We start from the raw sequence: 20893 nt of genomic DNA on the forward strand, positions 1-20893 counted from the left end.
TCAGAAAAAAAAAATCTCTAAAGCATTGCTAGATACTTATACATAAGAGTTGCCATGTATCTAACACATATGTTTTTGTTCATCTTTATGCCTTTTTTCCCATTTGAATTTTGCATTTGTTATTCTGAAGGCTTTTTTTTTTTTTTTTCCTATAGCTTTTACTAGTTACTACTGATCTTTCGTAAGGAGTCCTGGTGACGCAGTGGCTAAGCATTTGGCTGCTAACCAGAGGTTGGTGGTTCAAACCCACCAGCCACTCTGTGTAAGAAAGATGTGGCAGTCTGTTTCTATAAACATTTACAGCCTTGGAAACCCCATGGGGCAGTCTTACTCTGTCCTGCAGTATTGTTATGAGTTGGAATCCACTTGTCAGCAATGGGTTTGGTTTTGGGAGAGGTATTCATCTTTTGAATAAAGTTTTCAGAGATAGACTCAAGCAGATATTTGTGTTCAGTTAGAGAAATGTGTTCATGCACTTGAGGAAGAAGCTAACCATTTTTGGCTAAAATAATGATTAGTATAACACTGACCTTTTGTTGATACTGGAATACAATTGATAGAATATATTTAATGATGCTACTTAGAAATTCTGCTTTACCACTTTATATTAATGATCTAATTCATTAAATCATCATCAGGTCATATTAAGAAAGCATGGATGGCATGTGTTTGCAGTATAATTATAGTGACCCAGAATTTTTTAGTCCCAATTAAAAATACTTTCTCCTGTTGTCACACCATGTGTCAGATCATTGGTCAAACCATACGACCCAATTTCTGCTATACTTATAATGGCTTAGTTAATTGAAACAATGTGCTAATTAGGCCAAGGTCATGGGCTAGTTCTCTCTGTGGATACTTAAAACCATTCTGTTCCACAGTCTTAAATATCAAGCATCTATTTCACTTTTTTTTTCTTTTGGTAATTATGGGAGAACTGAAATTAACATGGGTAAAGAAGAAAGAAATGCTGTATATTTTCTGTACAAATAGTGTTTAAGTTTAAGGTAACATTTTTATACATGGAGAACTAAAAATGATTCTACTTTGTTAAACAGACTAAAACTGAATACAGGCACTATTTCTGGAATGGTTTACACATTGACTTAATTATTTAGTAGTCATATATATTTGGTCTGTCTGGTCATATATTTGATGGATTCACATACTCCGTATGTGCATTATGGAAATTCTGGAAACAAAATTTCCAAGAATATTATGTTGCCTCTTTTAGGAGATTTTGTGAAGTACCAGTGCCATCCTGGGTATACCTTATCAGGGACCGACACACTGATCTGCAAGCTAAGTTCTCAGTTGCAGTTTGAAGGCTCTCTTCCAACATGTGAAGGTATGTACAGTTTGATACTGAAAATATACTTTTTCAATATGGAAAATAATGTTGCCTCTATTGGTCCAAATTTCTTTGTCTGTACTTGTCTGAATTTAACCTGTATCCATGTTATGATCCCATTGCAATTAGAATACTATACTAACAGAAATATCTAATTGCTGTTTCTCTTTTAGCTAACTCGGGTTTTTGTAGAAAATAAGTCAAAAAAAAGTCACATGAAATAAGAAGTTATGCTTTTTTTTCCCAACAAGTTATTATGAAAAATTGCGAACATATGACGCAGTTGAAAAAACTTTACAATGAACACCTGTCCACCAACCACCTACGTTCTACTGTTAACATCCATTATGTTTCCTTCATCCCATCTATTCCTCTCTCTACCCATTAATCCATCTCCTATTGTCGTTCCAAGTTTGACCTAGTTTTATTAAATTAATTCATGACAAACCAAGAATAGAATAAATCAGCACAAACTAAATGACCACAGTTCTCACACACATTCACTGGGTGGCCTCGCTTCTGATACATGTTTGTAGGGAGTGTTCTACAGAGACAAGACACCCACTTTATTGGTGCCAGGTTCCCATTTCCTGCTGAACTCCTAGCAGTTACCACCTGGGATAACCTAATTCTCTTCCATTTCAGTTCCAGAGTAAATGTATTTAAAACCTGAATGCAGAGTTATTTTAAACACCTTTATCCAAACATCTCATTATTTAAGAAGGAAATAGGGTTTCAGATATCTTTTCACCAGATAGCTAAGCACTTAATTATAATCTCTCCTTATGCATTTTTTAAATTTTTTTCGTTGAATCGATTAGGCTCAAGTGGGGGCCAATCCCCCAGTAGATTCTCAATGAATCTTTACATTGGTTTTTTGTCACAATTCTTCAAATTCCATAACCACACTTTTAGAAGTTCTGCTTTGAAAATTGTAGCCTCGTTTGGGGAAGTGCTGAGAGTAGACTGGTCTCTCTAAATTAGTACTGTGCCCAGATAAATATCTACCTTGTTAGCACCTTAGTTTAATTTAGGAAAAAAGCTGAGTGAGGGATATTACAAAAGTGGCATTTCTGATATTAAGGAAAAAGAAGCATTTTAAAGAGTAAAGAGAAATAATAACAAAGGTTTGGAAACTGGAAGTCCATGGAGTGTCTAGCTAAAGGGAAGTAGCTCAAGTCATCGCTTGCTCTTAGGGTGTGGTTAAGGGAAAAAAAAAAAAAAAAACCCATTGCTGTCCAGTCGATTCTGACTCATAGCGACCCTACAGGACAGAGCAGAACTGCCCATAGGGTTTCCAAGGAGCGCCTGGTGGATTCAAACTGTCGATCTTTTGGTTAGCAGCCATGGCTTTTAACCACTGCACCACCAGGGTTTCCTGGTTAAGGGAAGATGGCACTAAATGGGGCTAAAAGGTAGGGCCAGGTCGTTCAAGGTCCTCAGTGTCAGTTGAGTTTCATCCTATACACAATGGGTACCTATCAGTGGTTTTCAGAACTATAAGAGGGTATTCATGTTTTAAACAATTACAAGCATAAATTTTAAATGAGCACTAAAGAGAATCAGTGACCTTCTGATAATGACAATCTCTCTGGAAACCACCAGGGGGAGGCCACATAAAAATGGCAGACAAGTGACAGCTTTCTTTTGTGCATGTATGATAATGACCGTGGATTTTAAGAGCTGCAAGTGACAGCTTTTCCCCATTGCTTAGAGTTTTCCCAGTTTCACAGTTCTTTCCCAGGTATACATGCCTTTAAGAATTAATCTTAATTTTTAATAAATTCTGGTATTTGACTATCTGACTCTTGCTGAAGGCCAACAAGATGTGTTAGATAATATGCTTTGGGTTTTAAGCCTCACACTTATTTGTTTTTCTTTAAAAATAAGCTAGAGGAGTAGTGTTATACAGAGGTATGATGATTCAAAGCGCAAAATGAATGTATTATGGTTGCAAGTTTTTTCAGATGTGTTTTTGACAGGAGCCTCAAGCGGATGCTTCCCTGTGGCAGGAGGTTTCCAACAGTCCATTGAGGAGATGCAGTGTATTTTTTAATGTGTGATTGCTGCTAGAAAAATGAACAGCTCAGCTGTAGGCAAGCCTGTAGTGGTTTGAAACTCCACTCTAAGTGAGTGTTGCTCCTAGCAACAGTTTATAGGCATGAACATGAAGGAATAGGCACATAGGAAAGAAACAAGAAAAACAAAATGAATCAAAAACACCTTAGGTCATGGGGAAACATATTCACATTCATTTAAAAAAAAAAGTATGTCTGAAAAAATACTGTTAAGTATTGTAAGAAAAATGATACAAATAACTTCTCTTATATTTTCATTTTGTCTTCTTTTCTCAAAAAAAGAAAAACAAACAAACCCAAAAAACAAAAACAGCAGCTTAAAAATAAAAGGAATAAAAATAGCTGTGCTTAAGATGCTGCTTCTGATGTATAACCACCGCGCGGCACTCAAACCCTGGAATGTGCTAATAGTTCCACAGGTTCCACAGGTAGATTTTTGCAAATCAGTGGGATACAGTTTCCAGATGGCTTGAAGTTCCAGTGCTATCTAATAACTATAGCTGCAGTGACAAAACCAGGCCTTCAAATATGTACAGGTGCAGATAGGTTTGCTAAATATTCTCTCAAGTGTAATACCACAAAAAGATGTTGTGGTAACGTCGTTATCTCAGAAAAAAAGGCAGGCATGTGGATAAATCATGCCCAAATCTTTATAATGCCTTCTGTCCATATAGTGCTTAGATTTAAGAAACAAATTTATGTATATTTCATCTTGATTGTAACCCTGAGGGGTAGGTATTATTGCCTTCAATTTACATCAGAGCCAAGAAAAGCTTTGATTCCTACTCCAAAGTCAAGGCAGGTCTGTGGAATTCCTGCAACTCCAGACCCTGGCCCTGCACAAGGCATAGACAGATACCAATTCTGACTTCTTCCTCTTTTTTGTTTTTTTAAATTTTAATAACATGTTCACTTTTGAATTGATATACTATATTTTAAAAGCTGATTTTGCCACTGTCATAGATGAAAATGATGCTTGTAACTAAGTTCTTTTTTCTGTGTGTTTTGGTTGGGATTATCTGTATATATACTGTATATCCTTTTAAATTACAATGTGATGTTAAAATGTAACTTATTATTGTTTAATGTTGGTATCCCACTGTTTGACACCCTGTGCAAACTTAATCACAGCACAGTAAGGTTTTTTGTTTTTTGGGCTTTTTTCTTTTCATTGGCTGGTATGTAGAGGAACAGAAACGATCTAACTGAGATTGGATTCACTTTGTAAAGGAAACTGTGACCTGCACTTTCCTCTCTAGCGCAATGCCCAGCAAACGAAGTCCGCACGGAAGCGTCGGGAGTGATCCTCAGCCCGGGATATCCAGGCAACTATTTCAACTCTCAGACCTGCTCTTGGACTATTAAAGTGGAGCCAAACTATAACATTACCATCTTTGTGGATTTGTTTCAAAGTGAAAAGCAGTTTGACACCCTGGAAGTATTTGATGGTAAGTTTCTTTCATCTTTGTTTACATACCAGTGATCTATATATAATGTAACAGAGCCACAATGATAATGTTTTTAGTAGCACAAAGACCTGAATATATGTTCCCACAAAACAAAGAGTGAATTACTTTGTGAGTTGTCATTCTAAGAGATGAAGTCATCCGTAAAACATTATCATACTATTGTCATTTTCTCAACTTTTTAAACAATTACGATGTTCAGTAATACACTCAGAAAATGTATTTAATTCACTTTAACTATTCTCTAATTGTTTAATGTGAGAATTTAGACTAGGTGATTTCAAACACCTGTTCCTTTTCTCTTTTTCTAAGTATTATATTGATTCAAAAGGTACTCAGGAAATTTAAGAGGCTTAGAGGTATTTTTATCAAATTCAATGATTGTTTTACTAGAAATATGTAAAAACAATGACTCACAGAAATTCCTCCATGATATAATGCTAGAGGACTCTTTAATGTACGATTTGGAAGAAAAAAAAATGTAATACAGTTAAATGAATAGATGTTAATTCTATTTTTAATACATTTTATAATTTTCTTATATAATTCTAATGAACATTTTAGCATAGCTAAGCTTTGTTTAAAAGTGATATGTGGTTGAATTGTCAATGTGAAATTTTTCTTTGTATAGAAGCATCCTTATAGTCCAGAAAATTAGCCCAAAATATAATTACTGTAATTATTATTATAAATAATAAAATGGTTTTCACATGTTTTGACTGATTTGTCATTGACTTCAGATAAGTATCAATTCAAGTGAAAAAATTAGTGTAATTGATTCTATGTGAATCTGCATGCATTTTACTGACTTGACAAGTCATAGTAATCACAGTAATCCAATTGGATTGATCCCGCAGGAATCAATTTTTATATTTCCAAAGCTGAACTACTAAATCGAAAACTAAACCCACATTTATATACTTAGAAATAAGGGACAGAAGAAAATTGTTTTTACTCTTAGATTTTTTTTTTAATATACATTAAAACAAACATGCATTATTGGAGACTTCCACCTCAATCTTTAAAATGCGTAGAAGTGTTTCATAAGCTAAGTATAAAAATTGGGCTTTCAGTGTCAATAAGGAGGTCAGGTAGATTCTACCCTGAAGCCCATTAGAAAAAACTCATTGCTGTCCAGTCAGTTTCAACTCATAGTGACCCTATAGGACAGAGTAGAACTGCCCCGTAGGGTTTCCAAGGCTGTGAATCTTTACTGAAGTGGTCTGCCACATCTTTCTCCCATGGAGCGGCTGGTGGATTCAATCCGCTGACCTTTTGGTTAGCAGTCAAGTGCTTAACCACTGGGCCACCAGGGGTCCTTGAAGCCCATTAAGCATCATAAAAAAAAAAAAGTTAAAAAGGAAAACAATCAGCCTTAATGGGTGTGTTTGTGTGTGTGTGTATGGCACACATATGTATTCCTATATATGCTATATATAATTGTATATATTTAAATAATTATTTTAAAATTATGCATGGTCCTTCATTCTACATCCATTTGTGCCGCCCAGAGACTCTGAAATGTAAGCAAAATCATCGTCAATAATTTATGCACTAATTACATGCAACTTAATCTCCTAAAAATGTGGACAGACCGCTACCGTTAAAAACAAAAAGCAAAGTAGAGAATAGAGAAAATCTCGTAAGAGTTGGGGTCAAAATTGTCAGAAACTACAACTAGGTTTGTTCTGGTCTCAAAGATTTTTCTATAAAATGAAAGGTCAGAATTTAAAATGAATAATTTTTTTTAAGTGGTGACATTTTTGTTGTAGTAAATGTCATGTTCATTACATCTTTTTTTTTTTTTTTTTGTAAGGCAGAGAGTCTTTTATAGCTCGTGAGTTCACTGATAAGGTGTTGAATATATTGATTTTGAACTTAGCCCAGAACTATATTACTCTCTATGAGTCAAGTAGTGGATATCCTGCTTTTTTTTTATGCGATAGGATATTAAACATTATGGAACTCAGTTTATTCAGCAAAATGTCAAAATAAAGATTGTGTTGTTCACTGGTAAACTTTTTAATATTTTCCATCTTGATAATAACAACTGCTGCTTTCCATTATGGCCTGGCTATTTTTCTAGACATGCCTTGTTGGAAATATATTTTTAAAGATACTCTTTTTAGAAAGATTGCTACATTAGAGTCAAAGAGATCAGATGGAAAGGGATGAGGTATTAGAAGTGGGTTTAAAAATACCTGAAACTTCCCTTTTGAGTTCTGTCAACAAAAATGACATCTTAAAATCTCATTCATTCAAATTAATAAATTTCTCAGTGGCATTTTGTTAGAACATACATTATCTCTTTAAAATAAAACAACAATCAAATGAACAAATAAACACTTCTGCCTTCTTTAATTATGAATGTAGAGTCTTCTTGCAGGACATTGTCCAGGAAACTTAACCTATGATAAAAAATAACATTTCTTATTATCATCCTTCACTCCGAACAAACCGAACATTGCTTTGATCATAGTTAATATACTAGTGTTATTTGGAAAGATCGTTAGAGCTATTCTGGTTGGTAGTTAAAGAACAAATGAGGTTGTAGTTTTTCAATAGCTTTGTGTGAATAAAAATTCATGTATAGTTCTCAAAGATACAGCCGCTTATCCTGATGAGATTTTTATTAGGCGTGGCAAAGAGGGCCATACTTTCCTCTTCCAAATGTGTATCCTGGGGGTAAATGTACACCTGAGGTCGTTTTTGTGGCTATTGTTTTCTTTTTATTAGCAGTTGTTTATTGCTGTATCATTTGGAATTCTTTGTCCACTTTGGACCTAAATAGCTGAGTATTGTTCATTAAGACTCCAGTTTAATCAAAATCTGTTAGTATTGCTTGTATTTCATAGATGCTAAGTCGTATGCATACTTTTATGTTTTTCGTTCATTTAGGTTCTTCTGGGCAAAGTCCTCTGTTAGTCGTCTTAAGCGGGAACCATACTGAACAATCAAATTTTACAAGCAAGAGTAATCAGTTATATCTCCGCTGGTCCACTGATCATGCAACCAGTAAAAAGGGATTCAAGATTCGTTACGCAGGTTAGTAAGTGAAGTTCAGCTTAAATACAAGAGTGCATTTAATAAGAGGATCTGTGAAAGATATTTATAATATAAACCTAATTTCTGAAAATTAATAATTATAGCGAAAATGCTATGTGAGAAGTTGAGTGATATACGTAAACTACATTAGGAAAAATAAAGTATATGTTAATTAATATTTTTAAAGTGCATTGTTAAAATTGTAAACCAATAAATTGCATACTATGGAAAGCAAAGATATTTACTGAAAGATAATATAATCAAAATTAATTTTAAAATGTTTTTAAAAGTTAAGGGAACAGGAAGAGTTAGTCATATTATTAATTTTATGCAACAATAACCTCTTACTATAAATATTAAGACATTTCATCGATCTATCCGTATATCTATCTTCATATACACACACGTATAAACCGCTTCCGTTAGAATGAGTTAAGAAGAGTTTTATCATAATGATTGGATGTGTATTCATCAGATCCGTCTAAAGAAAAATCAGTAACTAACAGACTTTGAGACTTATTTGAATTTATTTCCAAAGAGAAAAATGAGCAGTTCTGGAGAAATCATGGCAATCATAACTCCTCATGATTTATCTGGGCAAATTATTTGGTAACCTAGTGGTATGAGTATGCTTCAATTTTGGGACCTATGATTTTTTATTTTAAATGACATGTTCCTTCTCCTTAAAAAGGAAAATGCTTTATTAAATTGTATCAGAAGAGTAAAGAAAGGAAGACTTTCAGAGATATTCGATCTTTTAAAATATTGTACTGAAAGTCCAGTGACCTCTGCTAGGAGTTCATTAGCAATGACTAACCATGACATACAACCAAAGGGTGGCATCTAAATACTCCTTCCCAAGTATTTAAAGGTTTTAATTATCTTATATTTTCAGTTATATTTGCCTTCAGAGAAAGGTTTTTAATCAGCTCAGTCTCCCTATTTTTCATTTTCTATTATTATTTGCACAGTGATTCTGGGAAGTTAGTAGTCAGGTGCCTGATGATACTCCAAACATTTCAACGTTGCAAAATTTGGTCTAGAACAATGGATGTTGGAAAACGGCATGGCGAGTGGGACAGGGAATTAGGAGTTTGTCACTTAACTTTTTAACTTAATGGGATCACCCCATTTTAAAAAATAAAAATGAAATAGTGCTTCAGAGGTCCATGGATGAGAATATTCTGTGAGGATGCTTCTCTTAGGACCCTGGTTAACAACCGAGGCAAGCCTCGTAGAGTTTCTTCCGGCTTTGACTCGACGGCACTGGGTTTAATGCGATGATATGAGCCCTTCAAAAAGCTTCTTGTGAATTAATTTCTAAGAAAGGGTTCAACATTAAGCATTCAGACCTGTTTGTGTGTGCGTTATATATGGAACCCCCATGGGGAGGCAGTACATGTAAAACCTCTTCTTTCAGAAAGAAACAAGAGTTTCCAGCACTTTACAACTTTTTTATATTGTTTTAATTCATCTTAAGAGAATTCATAGGATTTTATGCTGTAATGAAGCTAGTTTTACAGGATAAAATGAGTTTCTTTCTTTACACGTATAAATGAGATGCAGAACCTTTTAGCCATCACAATTTTATATTCTGCGTAGGTAAGACTGTGTCATTTTAACAAACATCTGTCTCTAATTTTAAAAAGTTTCTTTACAATGGGGCTGATTAAATCTATTGTAAGATTTTTATTGACCTGAAGTAGTACATTTTCTTTGATGATTTTTTTTTCAAATCCTGTATCTTAAAAGAAGTTTAAAGTCTACATTATTTTACAATTCAAAAGGCCTACTTAACAACACAAAAAAGTCAATGGCCTTGATTACAGGAATGTTATACTCTCCTATTTTCTCTACTTTAATGATACTTTTAATGTTGAGACTATTTTGTTTTAAATATGATGCCTAGAGAAATGCCTCATCATTTTTTGTTCTGGCAACTGATGAGTTTATTTAAGTGGGTGACCAGCCTTGAAGGGATGGGTGGGGAATGTAGTATAATCCAACTACATATTACTTTACAGAATTCTAGTTAGAATTCTACCTTCAAATTGATTAACTGCTGCAGATATTCACAGTTATACAAAATAAGAAGAGACTGGACTCTTGGAACTAGATTTCTTGGGGTGCTTTATAGAGGAAATTTAAGTATCGGTGCTCATTTCTGACTATTTAAACAAATATGGTTGATTTATATTCATCTTAGCAAGGGAAATGTCAACATTTACTTATTTATGTATTCATGCATTCACTTTTGTGCTTTATGCCCTTAGCTCCTTACTGCAGTTTGACTCACACCCTGAAGAATGGTGGTGTTGTAAATAGGACTGCAGGAACAGTCGGAAGTAAAGTGCATTATTTCTGCAAACCTGGCTACAGAATGATCGGCCGCAGCAACGCAACGTGTACGCGGAGCCCAGCTGGCACGTATCAGTGGGATTCCCTCACTCCACTCTGCCAGGGTAAGAAATGTGCTCTCATGCCCAACCTTCAGTTAAATTTATTATTCTTCTTTTTAATCACACTCTTAAGATTAGGCAAGCAGTGACTATGAATAAAAGGTTAAAAAAAATGTGAATATTGGTATATAAAAGTGGAATTAAGCCTCCACAGACCAGGCAAAAAATTCTAACATTTACATGAGACTTGATTTAGCTTTACAGCCTGAATCTAGAGGACGACTGAACATTGGCCGGATGCTGGGTAGTTTTCTAGTACTCACTTGTACTTCATTTTGAAGTTCAAAATGTGTCATCAGACTCAGATTCAAAAATAATTCTTCCGGACACTTGTATTAATTAAAAAAAATCAATTACTGAGAAACCCATTTTCCTTATTTTACTTTAAAAACCTACTCTTTGAGGCATATGTTCTATATTTGATTTTCTTTTGGTCGTTGAAATCTAGAGTTTGATAAAGTTAATTTCAATATTTCATGCCTTATTTTGCATTTTATCTATTACATGCATAAAAGCCAGGTTTTCAAGTAAGGCGTTTTTAAATGAAGACTTTGAAGTCATGAAATTTTCATAGTTTTGTCTGATCCAGATATATGTTCATAATATATTGATCTTGGAAACCTGATTATACTTTATGAGTGGAACTTCATATTGCCTTCCTTTTTTTTTTTTCCTTTTTCTAATTAGGTGTTAGATTTTCTGGTATTGCTCTATTGGACAGTAACAGATACTTATTACACTTATTATATGTCTCTCAAACCATGAGACGTTAATCAAATGCTTGTTGTTCTTGTTATCATTGTTACTAAGTGCCATCAAATCAATTCCAACTCATGATGACCCTGTGCACAACACAAGGAAACACTGCCCAGTCCTGTGCCAGCCTTACAATTGCTGCTGTTTCAGCCCATTGTTGCAGCCACTGTGTCAATCATTTCTTTGAGGGTCTTCCCCTTTTTTGCTGACCCTCTGCTTTACCAAGCATGTTGTCCTTCTCCAGGAACTGGTCCCTTCTGATAACATTACCAAAGTATGTAAGACAAAGTCTCACCATCCTTGCTTCTAAATAACATTCAGCCTGTACTTCTTCCAAGACAGATTTGTTCGTTCTTCTGGCAATCCAGGGTATATTCTTCACCAACACTGTAATTCAAAGCATCAATTCTTCTTTGGCCTTCCTTATTCATTATTCAGCTTTTGCATATGTATAAGGCAATTGAGAATACCAGGGCTTGGGTCAGGGGCACCTTAGCTTTCAAGGTGACATCTTTGCTTTTCAACACTTTAAAGAGATATTTTGTGGATTTGCCCAGTGGAATGCGTTGTTTATTTTCTTGGCTGCTGAATAGAAGGATGCCAGGAATATAGTTTGTTGATAAGTTTTGACCTCCCTCTCTCCACCTCCTCCCCCAATAGAACTATTGAATGCTGAATAAATGACTCAGAAATAGAAATGGTGCACTAAAAGCCAGATCCTTCTTAAATCTTCCTAGCTCTGGCTGAGGAATTTGAGTGGACAAGACCCCTGTATCTCCTCTTTACTTTGAAGGTAGCTGAGAAGCAATGCCATTGTGGGGTGTGAGATATTAGAAACATACAACAGGTTTTAGATAGAAAACTAGGATACCTTCTTTCAGATTTCTCCTTGGAGATAAAGGACCTATATGATTTTGTTCTCGAACTATAAAATATACCAGAATTACTATCTTCCTAAAACAGACCTGCAGTTTTCTACACATTATGTTAACCCTTACAATAACTGGGGAGTTAATATACCTTGTTCTTCATAAATTGTGATCTTCAAAACTAGAAGGACTGTGAAAAGTAGTAGTAGTGTCAGAACTTGTCTAGACTCCTTAGGGGTAAGAACCAAGATCAGCGCAAAGCTGATTCCTGTGAGGTGGATCTGGCACCAGCTGTGTCTCCCATGGCGTTCTCTACTTCTTTTTTGGGTTTAATTTTCTGTTGCAATGACCACACAGAAGTTGCAAACCATATTTACTGTTAAGTGGTTTATTAAGAAAGTAACAGGCACCACTCGGCATCAGGATCAGAGAGCATGTAAACACAGTCTGGAAGGCACCAGGGAAGTGGAGAGCACATCCCTCCCTCTCCAGTGCAGGACAGCTCTCTCGGCTCCTCTAGGCTGTGCAAGCGAGCAGCCGCCTCTTTGCTATGCACGCGCCCTCTCAGCCATTCAGGTGTCCTCTCAGCCCCCTCAGGACAGGACCCTCTCGGCCCCCTCACTACAGGCTTCCTTTTAGCTGTGCATGCCCCCTCTCAGCTGTACAGGCTTCTCTGCCTTTAGCCTCCCTGCCATTGGCCTCTCCATTGCTAACTGGGACAGCTCATAGGCAGTGTAGTAGTTTTGTTCAACCCCTTAGCTGTATTCCTAACAGCAGGTTCCTGTCCTCACTACCTCAAGGCCCCCTCTGGGCCTCTCTGTCTTCAATGTTACAGCCCTTCACCCATGTTACAGCTTGTTTGGAGATTCCTCACCTCCTCTCTGCTTCTTCTCTCCTCTTGCCTTTTCTCCTTCCTGCTTCTTTCTTCCTTCTTGTCTTTCTGTCTGCAAACCTCTGTGGGGTTGGCTGCATATATAAACAAACTCCTGGTCAATATCAAGGCATGGCTCTCCCACCAGGGCCAGAAACTGACCAATCCCCTGTTGGTAGGCCACAACCACTTCATTTGCAAGTAGGCCATAGTCACTTTATTTGTATAAGTATATTGACAGTCCCTGCAAGGTGTATAAAAAAGACCAGTCACAGGGCAGGCTGCAACCCAGGACCAGACAAACAATGTGAAGTCTTCAACTTGTTTACAACTTATCCAGGAAATTCCAGTCAACTTGGGTAAAAGTATTAAACCCTCTGGGGTAGAAACTTGGGCAAAGGTAACTCTTCAGGGCTTAAGGGGAAAACCTCTCAAGCTGTTTTGTCAAAGAACCAAGGCAAAAAGCCATATAAAGAAACTAATTTCACCTCCCATACCCACCGCTGTCGAGTGGATTCGACTCGCGGTCACCCTACAGGAGCGAGAGCTGCCCCGTGGGGTCTCCAGGGAGCTCCTGGTGGATTTGAACTGCTGACCTTTCGGGGGGCAACTTCACCACAGGCACCTTAAAAATAATGTGCTCTAACTCACTTATTTTATGTATTTTGAATATTAGATACACAAAAGTTAAGTGACTTATTATCATAAAAATAGTGGCCTGGATTCAGCCTTTCTCCTTGCCTTTCAGTGTTTTGATCAAGCTGTTTCTTGTCAAAAGAAATTCCACTTAAAACAAAATTTACAGATACTAATTCTGGAAGTAATCTGTATCTTAGTTGCTTATATTCCTTCACTATGGCAGTTCCTTTAACCTTCTCTTAGATATTTACATTTTGTGTCAAATAGCATTTTAACTATAATCATATACAAAATATCTTCATCCTATGTGGTTTTAATGTTATATTAAAGTGAAAAAAATAGTAGAGAGTAGGGTTTTTTTTAATCAGTTTGTGGTATGAATAAATAAGTCTATATCTTTTTTTTTAATAAAATTGAATCTTAAATTAAATAGTAAAAAAGATCACCTGAATAGATGAGGCCATTGAGAAATAATTATAGAAATTTAAAGAGACTCAGCCTCTGTTAACACATGAGTAGCCCTGGTGATGTAACAGTTAAGCACTCGACTGCTAACCAGAAGATTGGGGGTTTGAACCCACCCAGCAACCTTGCAGGAAAAGAGCCGACAACCTGCTTCAGTAAGAGTACAGCCTAGAAAACTCTGTGGGGCAGTTCTACTCTGTCACAACACGTAACAACAAGAACATGTAACATACATGGTCAATTTATACCACAAAAGTCATTTTAATTAAAAAAAAAAAAAAAGCCTAAAGAGTCATTAAAATCTATTTAATTGTATATAATATAAAATTTAAGTGTGGAATTGTCATAGTTATGTGATAATTACAGGGAGGCTTCGTTTGTTCAGTATTAATTATTCTGTTCTTTTTGTTCTTCATAGAATGGAGACATTTTACCAAATATAAATTATCAGTATAGAGACAGTTGTTAAAATTAGTTTAAGATAATAACTGTGTCATTATTTTTCTTTCATCAGAGACCTGACTTTTTAAGTTCTATAAATACCAAATAGAATGAACGAAATTGAAATATTAAAAAAAAATAGTATATGGTGCAATATATTTCAAATTAGATGACTCTCCCACAAAACAAATACCTGAGATTCCCTGGCAGCATGCTACATTCGGTCAAAAGCAGCTATAAATCCTGAGTCAATCATAAAAAATTCTTTACAATAATCTGTTGTTTAATTACTGATGCAAGTGTTGAAATATGTCAGATGTCCAACCAACTCAGAGGTTATCAGAGTGATTTAAATTGTTTTCATTTGGAAATAGGGGACTTGAGAACTGAAAAAGAAAATTAAATAAAAAGATAAATGTCTTTTTGTGGTTTTGGAGACCTAAAATCTGTGCTGATGTGTTTACTATTTCAGCTATCCACCGCAAATTGATATTATAATTTATTTCAATTATTGACATGGCATTTGTTTTTTATTTTTCTTACAGAAGAATAAATACAGCTTATACATTTTCTAACTGCATTATGATGTTGGCTTTTCTTTTTAGAAAAATGTCTAGAATGATATTTTGAAATGTTTACTGAAATGCAACACTTGCCTTCTAATAAATGAGCAAGATCAAAACACGGAGCAATAAGCTAATTTTCTCTAAGGCCACGAGCTTCTTGATCATGCAAACCAGGCCTGCATTGCTTCACTCTCCAGAGCGCCCAGCAACACACACTGTCACTTATAGCCAGGTGGTAAATATTTTGAATGAATTAATAAATAAGTCTATGCCTTTCAAAGACACATATTTGAGATTATGATATTTTTTTTCCTGTAAAGATACTCTTTTGCTAGAATCTGATTTTTCTGTTTTACTTTTATTGGCTATTGCCAGTGTTGTCTTAGAAGCATAGGATTTTGAGAGAGAAGTTATTCGGATTTCTCAATTAATAGTTACCTCAGCTTCAGTGTGCCATTTTCCCCCTAAACCTGTTCCCTGCAAACTGGAAACTCTGAGATCTAGCTCTTAGAACTGTCGAGATGGTTAATGAAATAATTAAGAGTAAACACTAAAATGCTATGTTAAGGCTAGATATCATTATATTTATGCTCATTAGATCTGGAAGGGGGTTTGTGAGACATCTGCTTCCGGCTTACCTGAGATCGTGTGGTTCACAGGTGGCAGAGCCAAAGTTACAACTCAGAACAACCCTCTCCCGGAACAATGCTTTGTGCAAGGTATCATGATGGCTTAGAATTAGCATTTGGAAAATTCTCGACAGAATTAAACAAATAGAAAGGTTCATAGCTTCTCATCTGCAAGTGAGAAACTGTAGCAGTCAAAATGAATTTTATTTGGTTTCAGAGAGCTGCAGATTGTTTTCCTCTCTTTGGTTGACCTTTTTGCTTTTATCCTACTGTATAAAGCCAGGCATATCTTCTGTTCTTCAGGCTTCATTTCCTGCCTTAAAGCAAGATGCTCCGCCAAGCAGCTGTTTTCATTATCAATACACTGATCTCAATCATCTTGAGGAGAAACCAGAATTAGAACTGAAATTTTCTGTATTATCTCAAAGAGCCAGCTCAACTGGCGCATCACAGCGCAGCCCTCTCAAGATCCCCATGTTAAAGGGAGAGCAATTCCAAGCAGCTATTTATTCTGAGCCTATTCTTCTCGGTGACTTTTATAAGTTCTAACTTTTGCTTGGAGTTTACTTTGTCTATTGTTTATTTATGCTTTGCTGGCATTTTGCAGACAATAAAAAGAAGGAAAAGTCACCTTTCTCACAAATTACATGGTTAAGCACCTGTTTTTAAATGAGACCTTTAAGATCTGCAGACATAGATACCTATACTGTACACTACACTGCCCTAAAATAACATGGTAAGGGATGTGTCCTGGAACAGTAGGCATGATGGAGGAGAGAAGTGATTCTTTTTGAGTTTACTGTGTGCCGGAGGCTGAGCTAGGTATTTTGTCTATGTCGTCTCATTTAATCCTCGTAGATACTAGTGCTCCAAGACGGCATTACCCAAGGAAACAAAACGAGTAAACATCTAAGATGGGATTTGAACCTAAATCTTTCAGATTCCAAATTCGAAGTTGTTTCCATTACACCATGGATGCAAATATTCGGTCTAAACATTGTATCTCCTCCCAAAGAAGATAGCTTTCAAAGGAAACTGTTTTTCTCCCCGCCCCCCCCTTTTTTTAAATTTTAAACAATAGTATCATTGTTAAAAGTTAGGAGAATATGTTTTGTGCTCTCAAAATTAATTGAGATATTTTATAAATCTTAAAATCCTTGCTTAAAAATATATAAGCAAATGTTACTCTTAATTTTTAATAAGCATATTTACTTGCTTTTAGGAAATTATCGTTCTTCCATGCGTCACTGTGAAAATAATGCAACACTTGTAGAATTTTAATATAATGTTTTTAAAGTTTTAAATTACACACACACATATATATATAGTTACAGTTATTATGTCACCCCTATTCTAATTTATTGGGACTTGATTCCACACAGTCCATAAACCAAAACTTTCCACATTCCATTAAGCGTATTGTAAACTGTGGTTTCCTTACTTCTCAAGCCTAACTATTCATGGAGTTTAAGAGTGGCCGGGCCTTGGAGACGGCTCAGACTCTTGCACATTAGCCATGAATCCTTCTCATCCCCCGTATTTACTGTGTGACCCCAGACAAGCAACTTGGCCTCACTGAGGCTTAGTTTCCACATCTGTGCATGAGGACAGAAATCCTCATCCACCTGTCTGTTTGAAGGATTGACTTAAAAAGTTGACATGAAGTTTTGCTATAGTGCCAGATACTAGTAGGCACCCGGTACAGAAGGAGTTCTTATGCAATACAAACGCTTTTGTATCAATGAATGTTTTCAGTAAATACCTGTTGCTTACTTTCAAGCAGAAGCTTTTCAAATGTCTGGTTAAACCCAACAATATTTAAGAAATAGAGACCAAAATAAGCCTTTTTTTTCTTTTTTTTTTTTTTTTTTTGAATAGCTGATGCTGGGATTTCACTCTCAGCTGTGGTCAGATAAATGCTTTTGTTGTTTTAGCCACTGACCATGGAACAACCTTCAGAGAACTAAACTTATTCCTCAGGGCTGATCTATCAGGGCACACCGATTTTCAAATAGGGATCACATCTGAGCATACTGATTTCTCTTATTTCCCTTTCATAATCTAACTCAGGAATGGACGTTTTCTGTAAGGGCCAGGTAGTAAATGTTTTAGCCTTTATGGGTCACAGACAGTCTCTGTCACATACTCTTAAATTTTTCAGAATCCTTTAAAAATGTAAAAGCCATTTTTAGCCTGCAGGCTGTACAAAAACAGGCTGCAGGCTGGCTTAGGCCCTTGGGTCATAACTTGCCAATCCCTGATCTAATCATATATCAGGATTAGAACACAGTGCAGAGTTACACTCTGCTGTAATTGGAAAGCCTGGTGGCGGTCAGCAGTTCGAATCCATCAGGTGCTCCTCGGAAACTCTATGGGGCAGTTCTACTCTGTCCTATAGGGTTGCTATGAGTTGGACTCGATGGAAACGGGTTTGGTTTGGTTTGGAGTTTTTTTCTTTTTTCTTATTGGTTATTGTCTACAGTTCGCAAATAATACTGCAAGCAGTTACCAAGAGGGATAATTTTCTCTACTACGTGCTAAAATCCAGCATGCTTATTCGTTAAATTACATCATACCTTTTCCCTGTCCATGCTTACCACAGACTGGGTTTCACAAACCTTCTCGTTCTGTCTGAAACATGTTTAATGATATAAGTACTAGGGGACTGCAATGCATGTTTTCGTTGTTGTTTTGGTTGATGTCCAGTTGATTCCGACTCATGGCGACCCCATGTGTGCAGAGTAGAACTGCTCCATAGGATTTTCAAGGCTGTGAAGGAAACCCTGTTGGCATAGTGGTTAAGAGTTATAGCTGCTAACCAGAAGGTCAGCAGTTCGAATCCACCAGGTGCTCCTTGGAAACTCTATGGGGCAGTTCTACTCTGTCCTACAGGGTTGCTATGAGTTGGAATCAACTCCTTGGCAACGGGTTTGTTTGTTTGTTTTTGGTTTGGATCTTTTAGAAGCAGATCACCAGGTCTGTTTCCAAAGTGCCTCTGGGTGTGTTCAAACCACCAACCTTTGGGCTAGTAGTCGAGCACTTAACTATTTGCGCCACCCAGGGACTCTGAAATGTAAGTAAAGAAGAATTTTGTCTAAAAACAGTAGTGATGTGAAGCCACTGACATTTATGGGCAAGGAACTGTATAAAATATACAAACAATATTTTTCATAGGAAAAAAAGAGTCATGATCGACTGTTCATCTTGCTTTAGAAAATACCCCTGTGATTTAGATTCATGTGCTTAACATTGAGAAACGAGCCTGGCACTGAGTACTTAAAATATTCCAGAAAGCAAACAAAGGAAAGTTTTCTTTCCTTCCACTTGTGGAGTACCACAAGGGAAGGGGAGGGGTATGGTGGGCTGGAGTGGGGAGTCGGTATGGAACTTACCATTTCAGCATGAGGCACTTTGAAAACGAAGGTCCCTAAATCAATAAAAGGCAAAGAGGAGTGAAGATAGTAAAATGCCCTGTGTGCAGTTTAAGGTACTGACTGACATTGAAGAATAGGTTATGGTCTTTTATTAAAGGAGCACAGCGCCACGCCATACCTGTGAAATTGACAGTTTGAAAATGTCAGTCCCTGGCAGAAAAGAACTGCTACGCTGGAGTAAAAATGGACTAGCAAACTCACATGGATGTGTGTGCAGTGGGAAATCCTGAGTGGCACAGAGGAATGAGTTCAGGTTATTGAAGCAAATGACTTTCTAGAAGCTTTGATGCAGTGATAGCTGATAAGTCGAAGAGAAGTAAACAGTTCCAAAACAGTGTTTGATAAGCACTTGAGAGTCTTAGGATATGACAGACAGGATGGAGCGTTTTAGCAAAGACCGTCTCAGGAAGAATTAGTGGTTTGCTCTGAGTGTTGAAGACGTGGAGTTGTGTAAATCAATGCACTTGTGTCTCTGAGATGAAGGCAAACACGTACCTTTGCACATCATGTTTTCTCTGCCTCTGTCAATATGTGGAATTGCTGGTCATCTTTTAATTTCTGCTATCCTTTCCCTGAAGCAGTCTGTTCTCTGTCTCCAGGGAGAGTTAGCTGCTTCTACTGGGTATCCCAGGGTATCTGTTGTATCCATTTCCACATCTCTCTCTTTGCTGTGTTCTTATGCTTTTGACAATTCTTCTCCTAGAAAAATGGTTCTCAGTTTTTAAAGTTCACAGTAATCATCTGGAATATATTTTACAAATGTAAACTCTCAGTCCCCCAAAATTCTGATTCAGCAGGTCTTGGGATATCTGGAATCTGCAATTTTACAGGCACGCCAAGTGAATTTTGTGCAGGCCCTCTAGGGGACACATGTCAACAATCACAGCACTATACTATGTGCTTGTTAAAGGCAGAGATTTTGTCTTATCCTTGAATCCCATGCATTTTATACCATGCCTGGACCATAATTGTCATCTGTATTTATTTGCAAATAAATGAATGAGGCTCGACAATTTCACCAATTGCCTTCTTTAATAAGATTTCTAACATACATTGTGGTTGAGAAGAAGCACGGCTTGAAACTAAGTGATGGATGATGTTGCCTTCAAATTTTAAAAATAATAATAACAGTATTGCATGAGTGCCTTCTAGAAACCAGAGCCTGTCTGAGCATGGCGTAACCCACAGGACTCGAAGATTAGGTATATGACACTTGACAGTGTGAAAATCAGGATTGTTCTCAGCAATTTTTAAAATACCAAAAAAAGCAAACCTGTTACTGTTGAGTTGATTCTACCTCACAGTGACTCTATAGGACAGGGTAGAGCTGCCCCATAGAGTTTCCAAGTAGTGGCTCTTAACCAGTATATGACCATTGCTGCATCCTTTAAACTAGGCATTCTAAATTATCTGTCCTACCACACATCTCTCATTCTCTGCAATTAGGGATCTCCCCTTGACATCCATGGCTTCCACATTCAACTTGGTCATCCTCTCTACTCTTCAGAATATTCTCCTCCTCTTGCATTTTCTACCTCACCCACCTCAACCCTTGACTGTCCAACCTACATTTTCACATATCATCAGTAACCAAATCCTGTCAATTCCACCTCCCAAATTCTTCTACCCCTTCTCTTGATCTGACCACTTCTTGATGTTCCTCCTGTCATTACCCCAGTACAGGCCCTCGTCATCTGGCTTCCAAGTTATGACAACCTTCTAACTGATTCCAGCTTTAGCCTTCCCTAATCTCCACACTGTGGTCTTTCTAAAGTCATGCTCTCAACATTGTCATCTCTCTAGTATGCAAAGCTGATCCTGTCA

General features: G+C 36.6%; 1 protein-coding gene across 1 annotated transcript in view; it reads left to right on the forward strand.

The window, feature by feature from the left end:
• CSMD1 (CUB and Sushi multiple domains 1) overlaps nucleotides 1-20893 on the forward strand; it is a 2087969-nt gene that overhangs the window by 1905521 nt on the left and 161555 nt on the right. Inside the window, exons 46-49 of the mRNA XM_049902971.1 lie at nucleotides 1235-1348; nucleotides 4689-4877; nucleotides 7794-7940; nucleotides 10214-10402. Of these exons, the coding sequence (XP_049758928.1) occupies nucleotides 1235-1348; nucleotides 4689-4877; nucleotides 7794-7940; nucleotides 10214-10402 (639 nt within the window). The remainder of the gene's footprint in view (nucleotides 1-1234; nucleotides 1349-4688; nucleotides 4878-7793; nucleotides 7941-10213; nucleotides 10403-20893) is intronic.

This window comes from Elephas maximus, chromosome 12 (assembly GCF_024166365.1).
Source record: "Elephas maximus indicus isolate mEleMax1 chromosome 12, mEleMax1 primary haplotype, whole genome shotgun sequence".
Lineage (NCBI taxonomy): Eukaryota > Metazoa > Chordata > Mammalia > Proboscidea > Elephantidae > Elephas > Elephas maximus.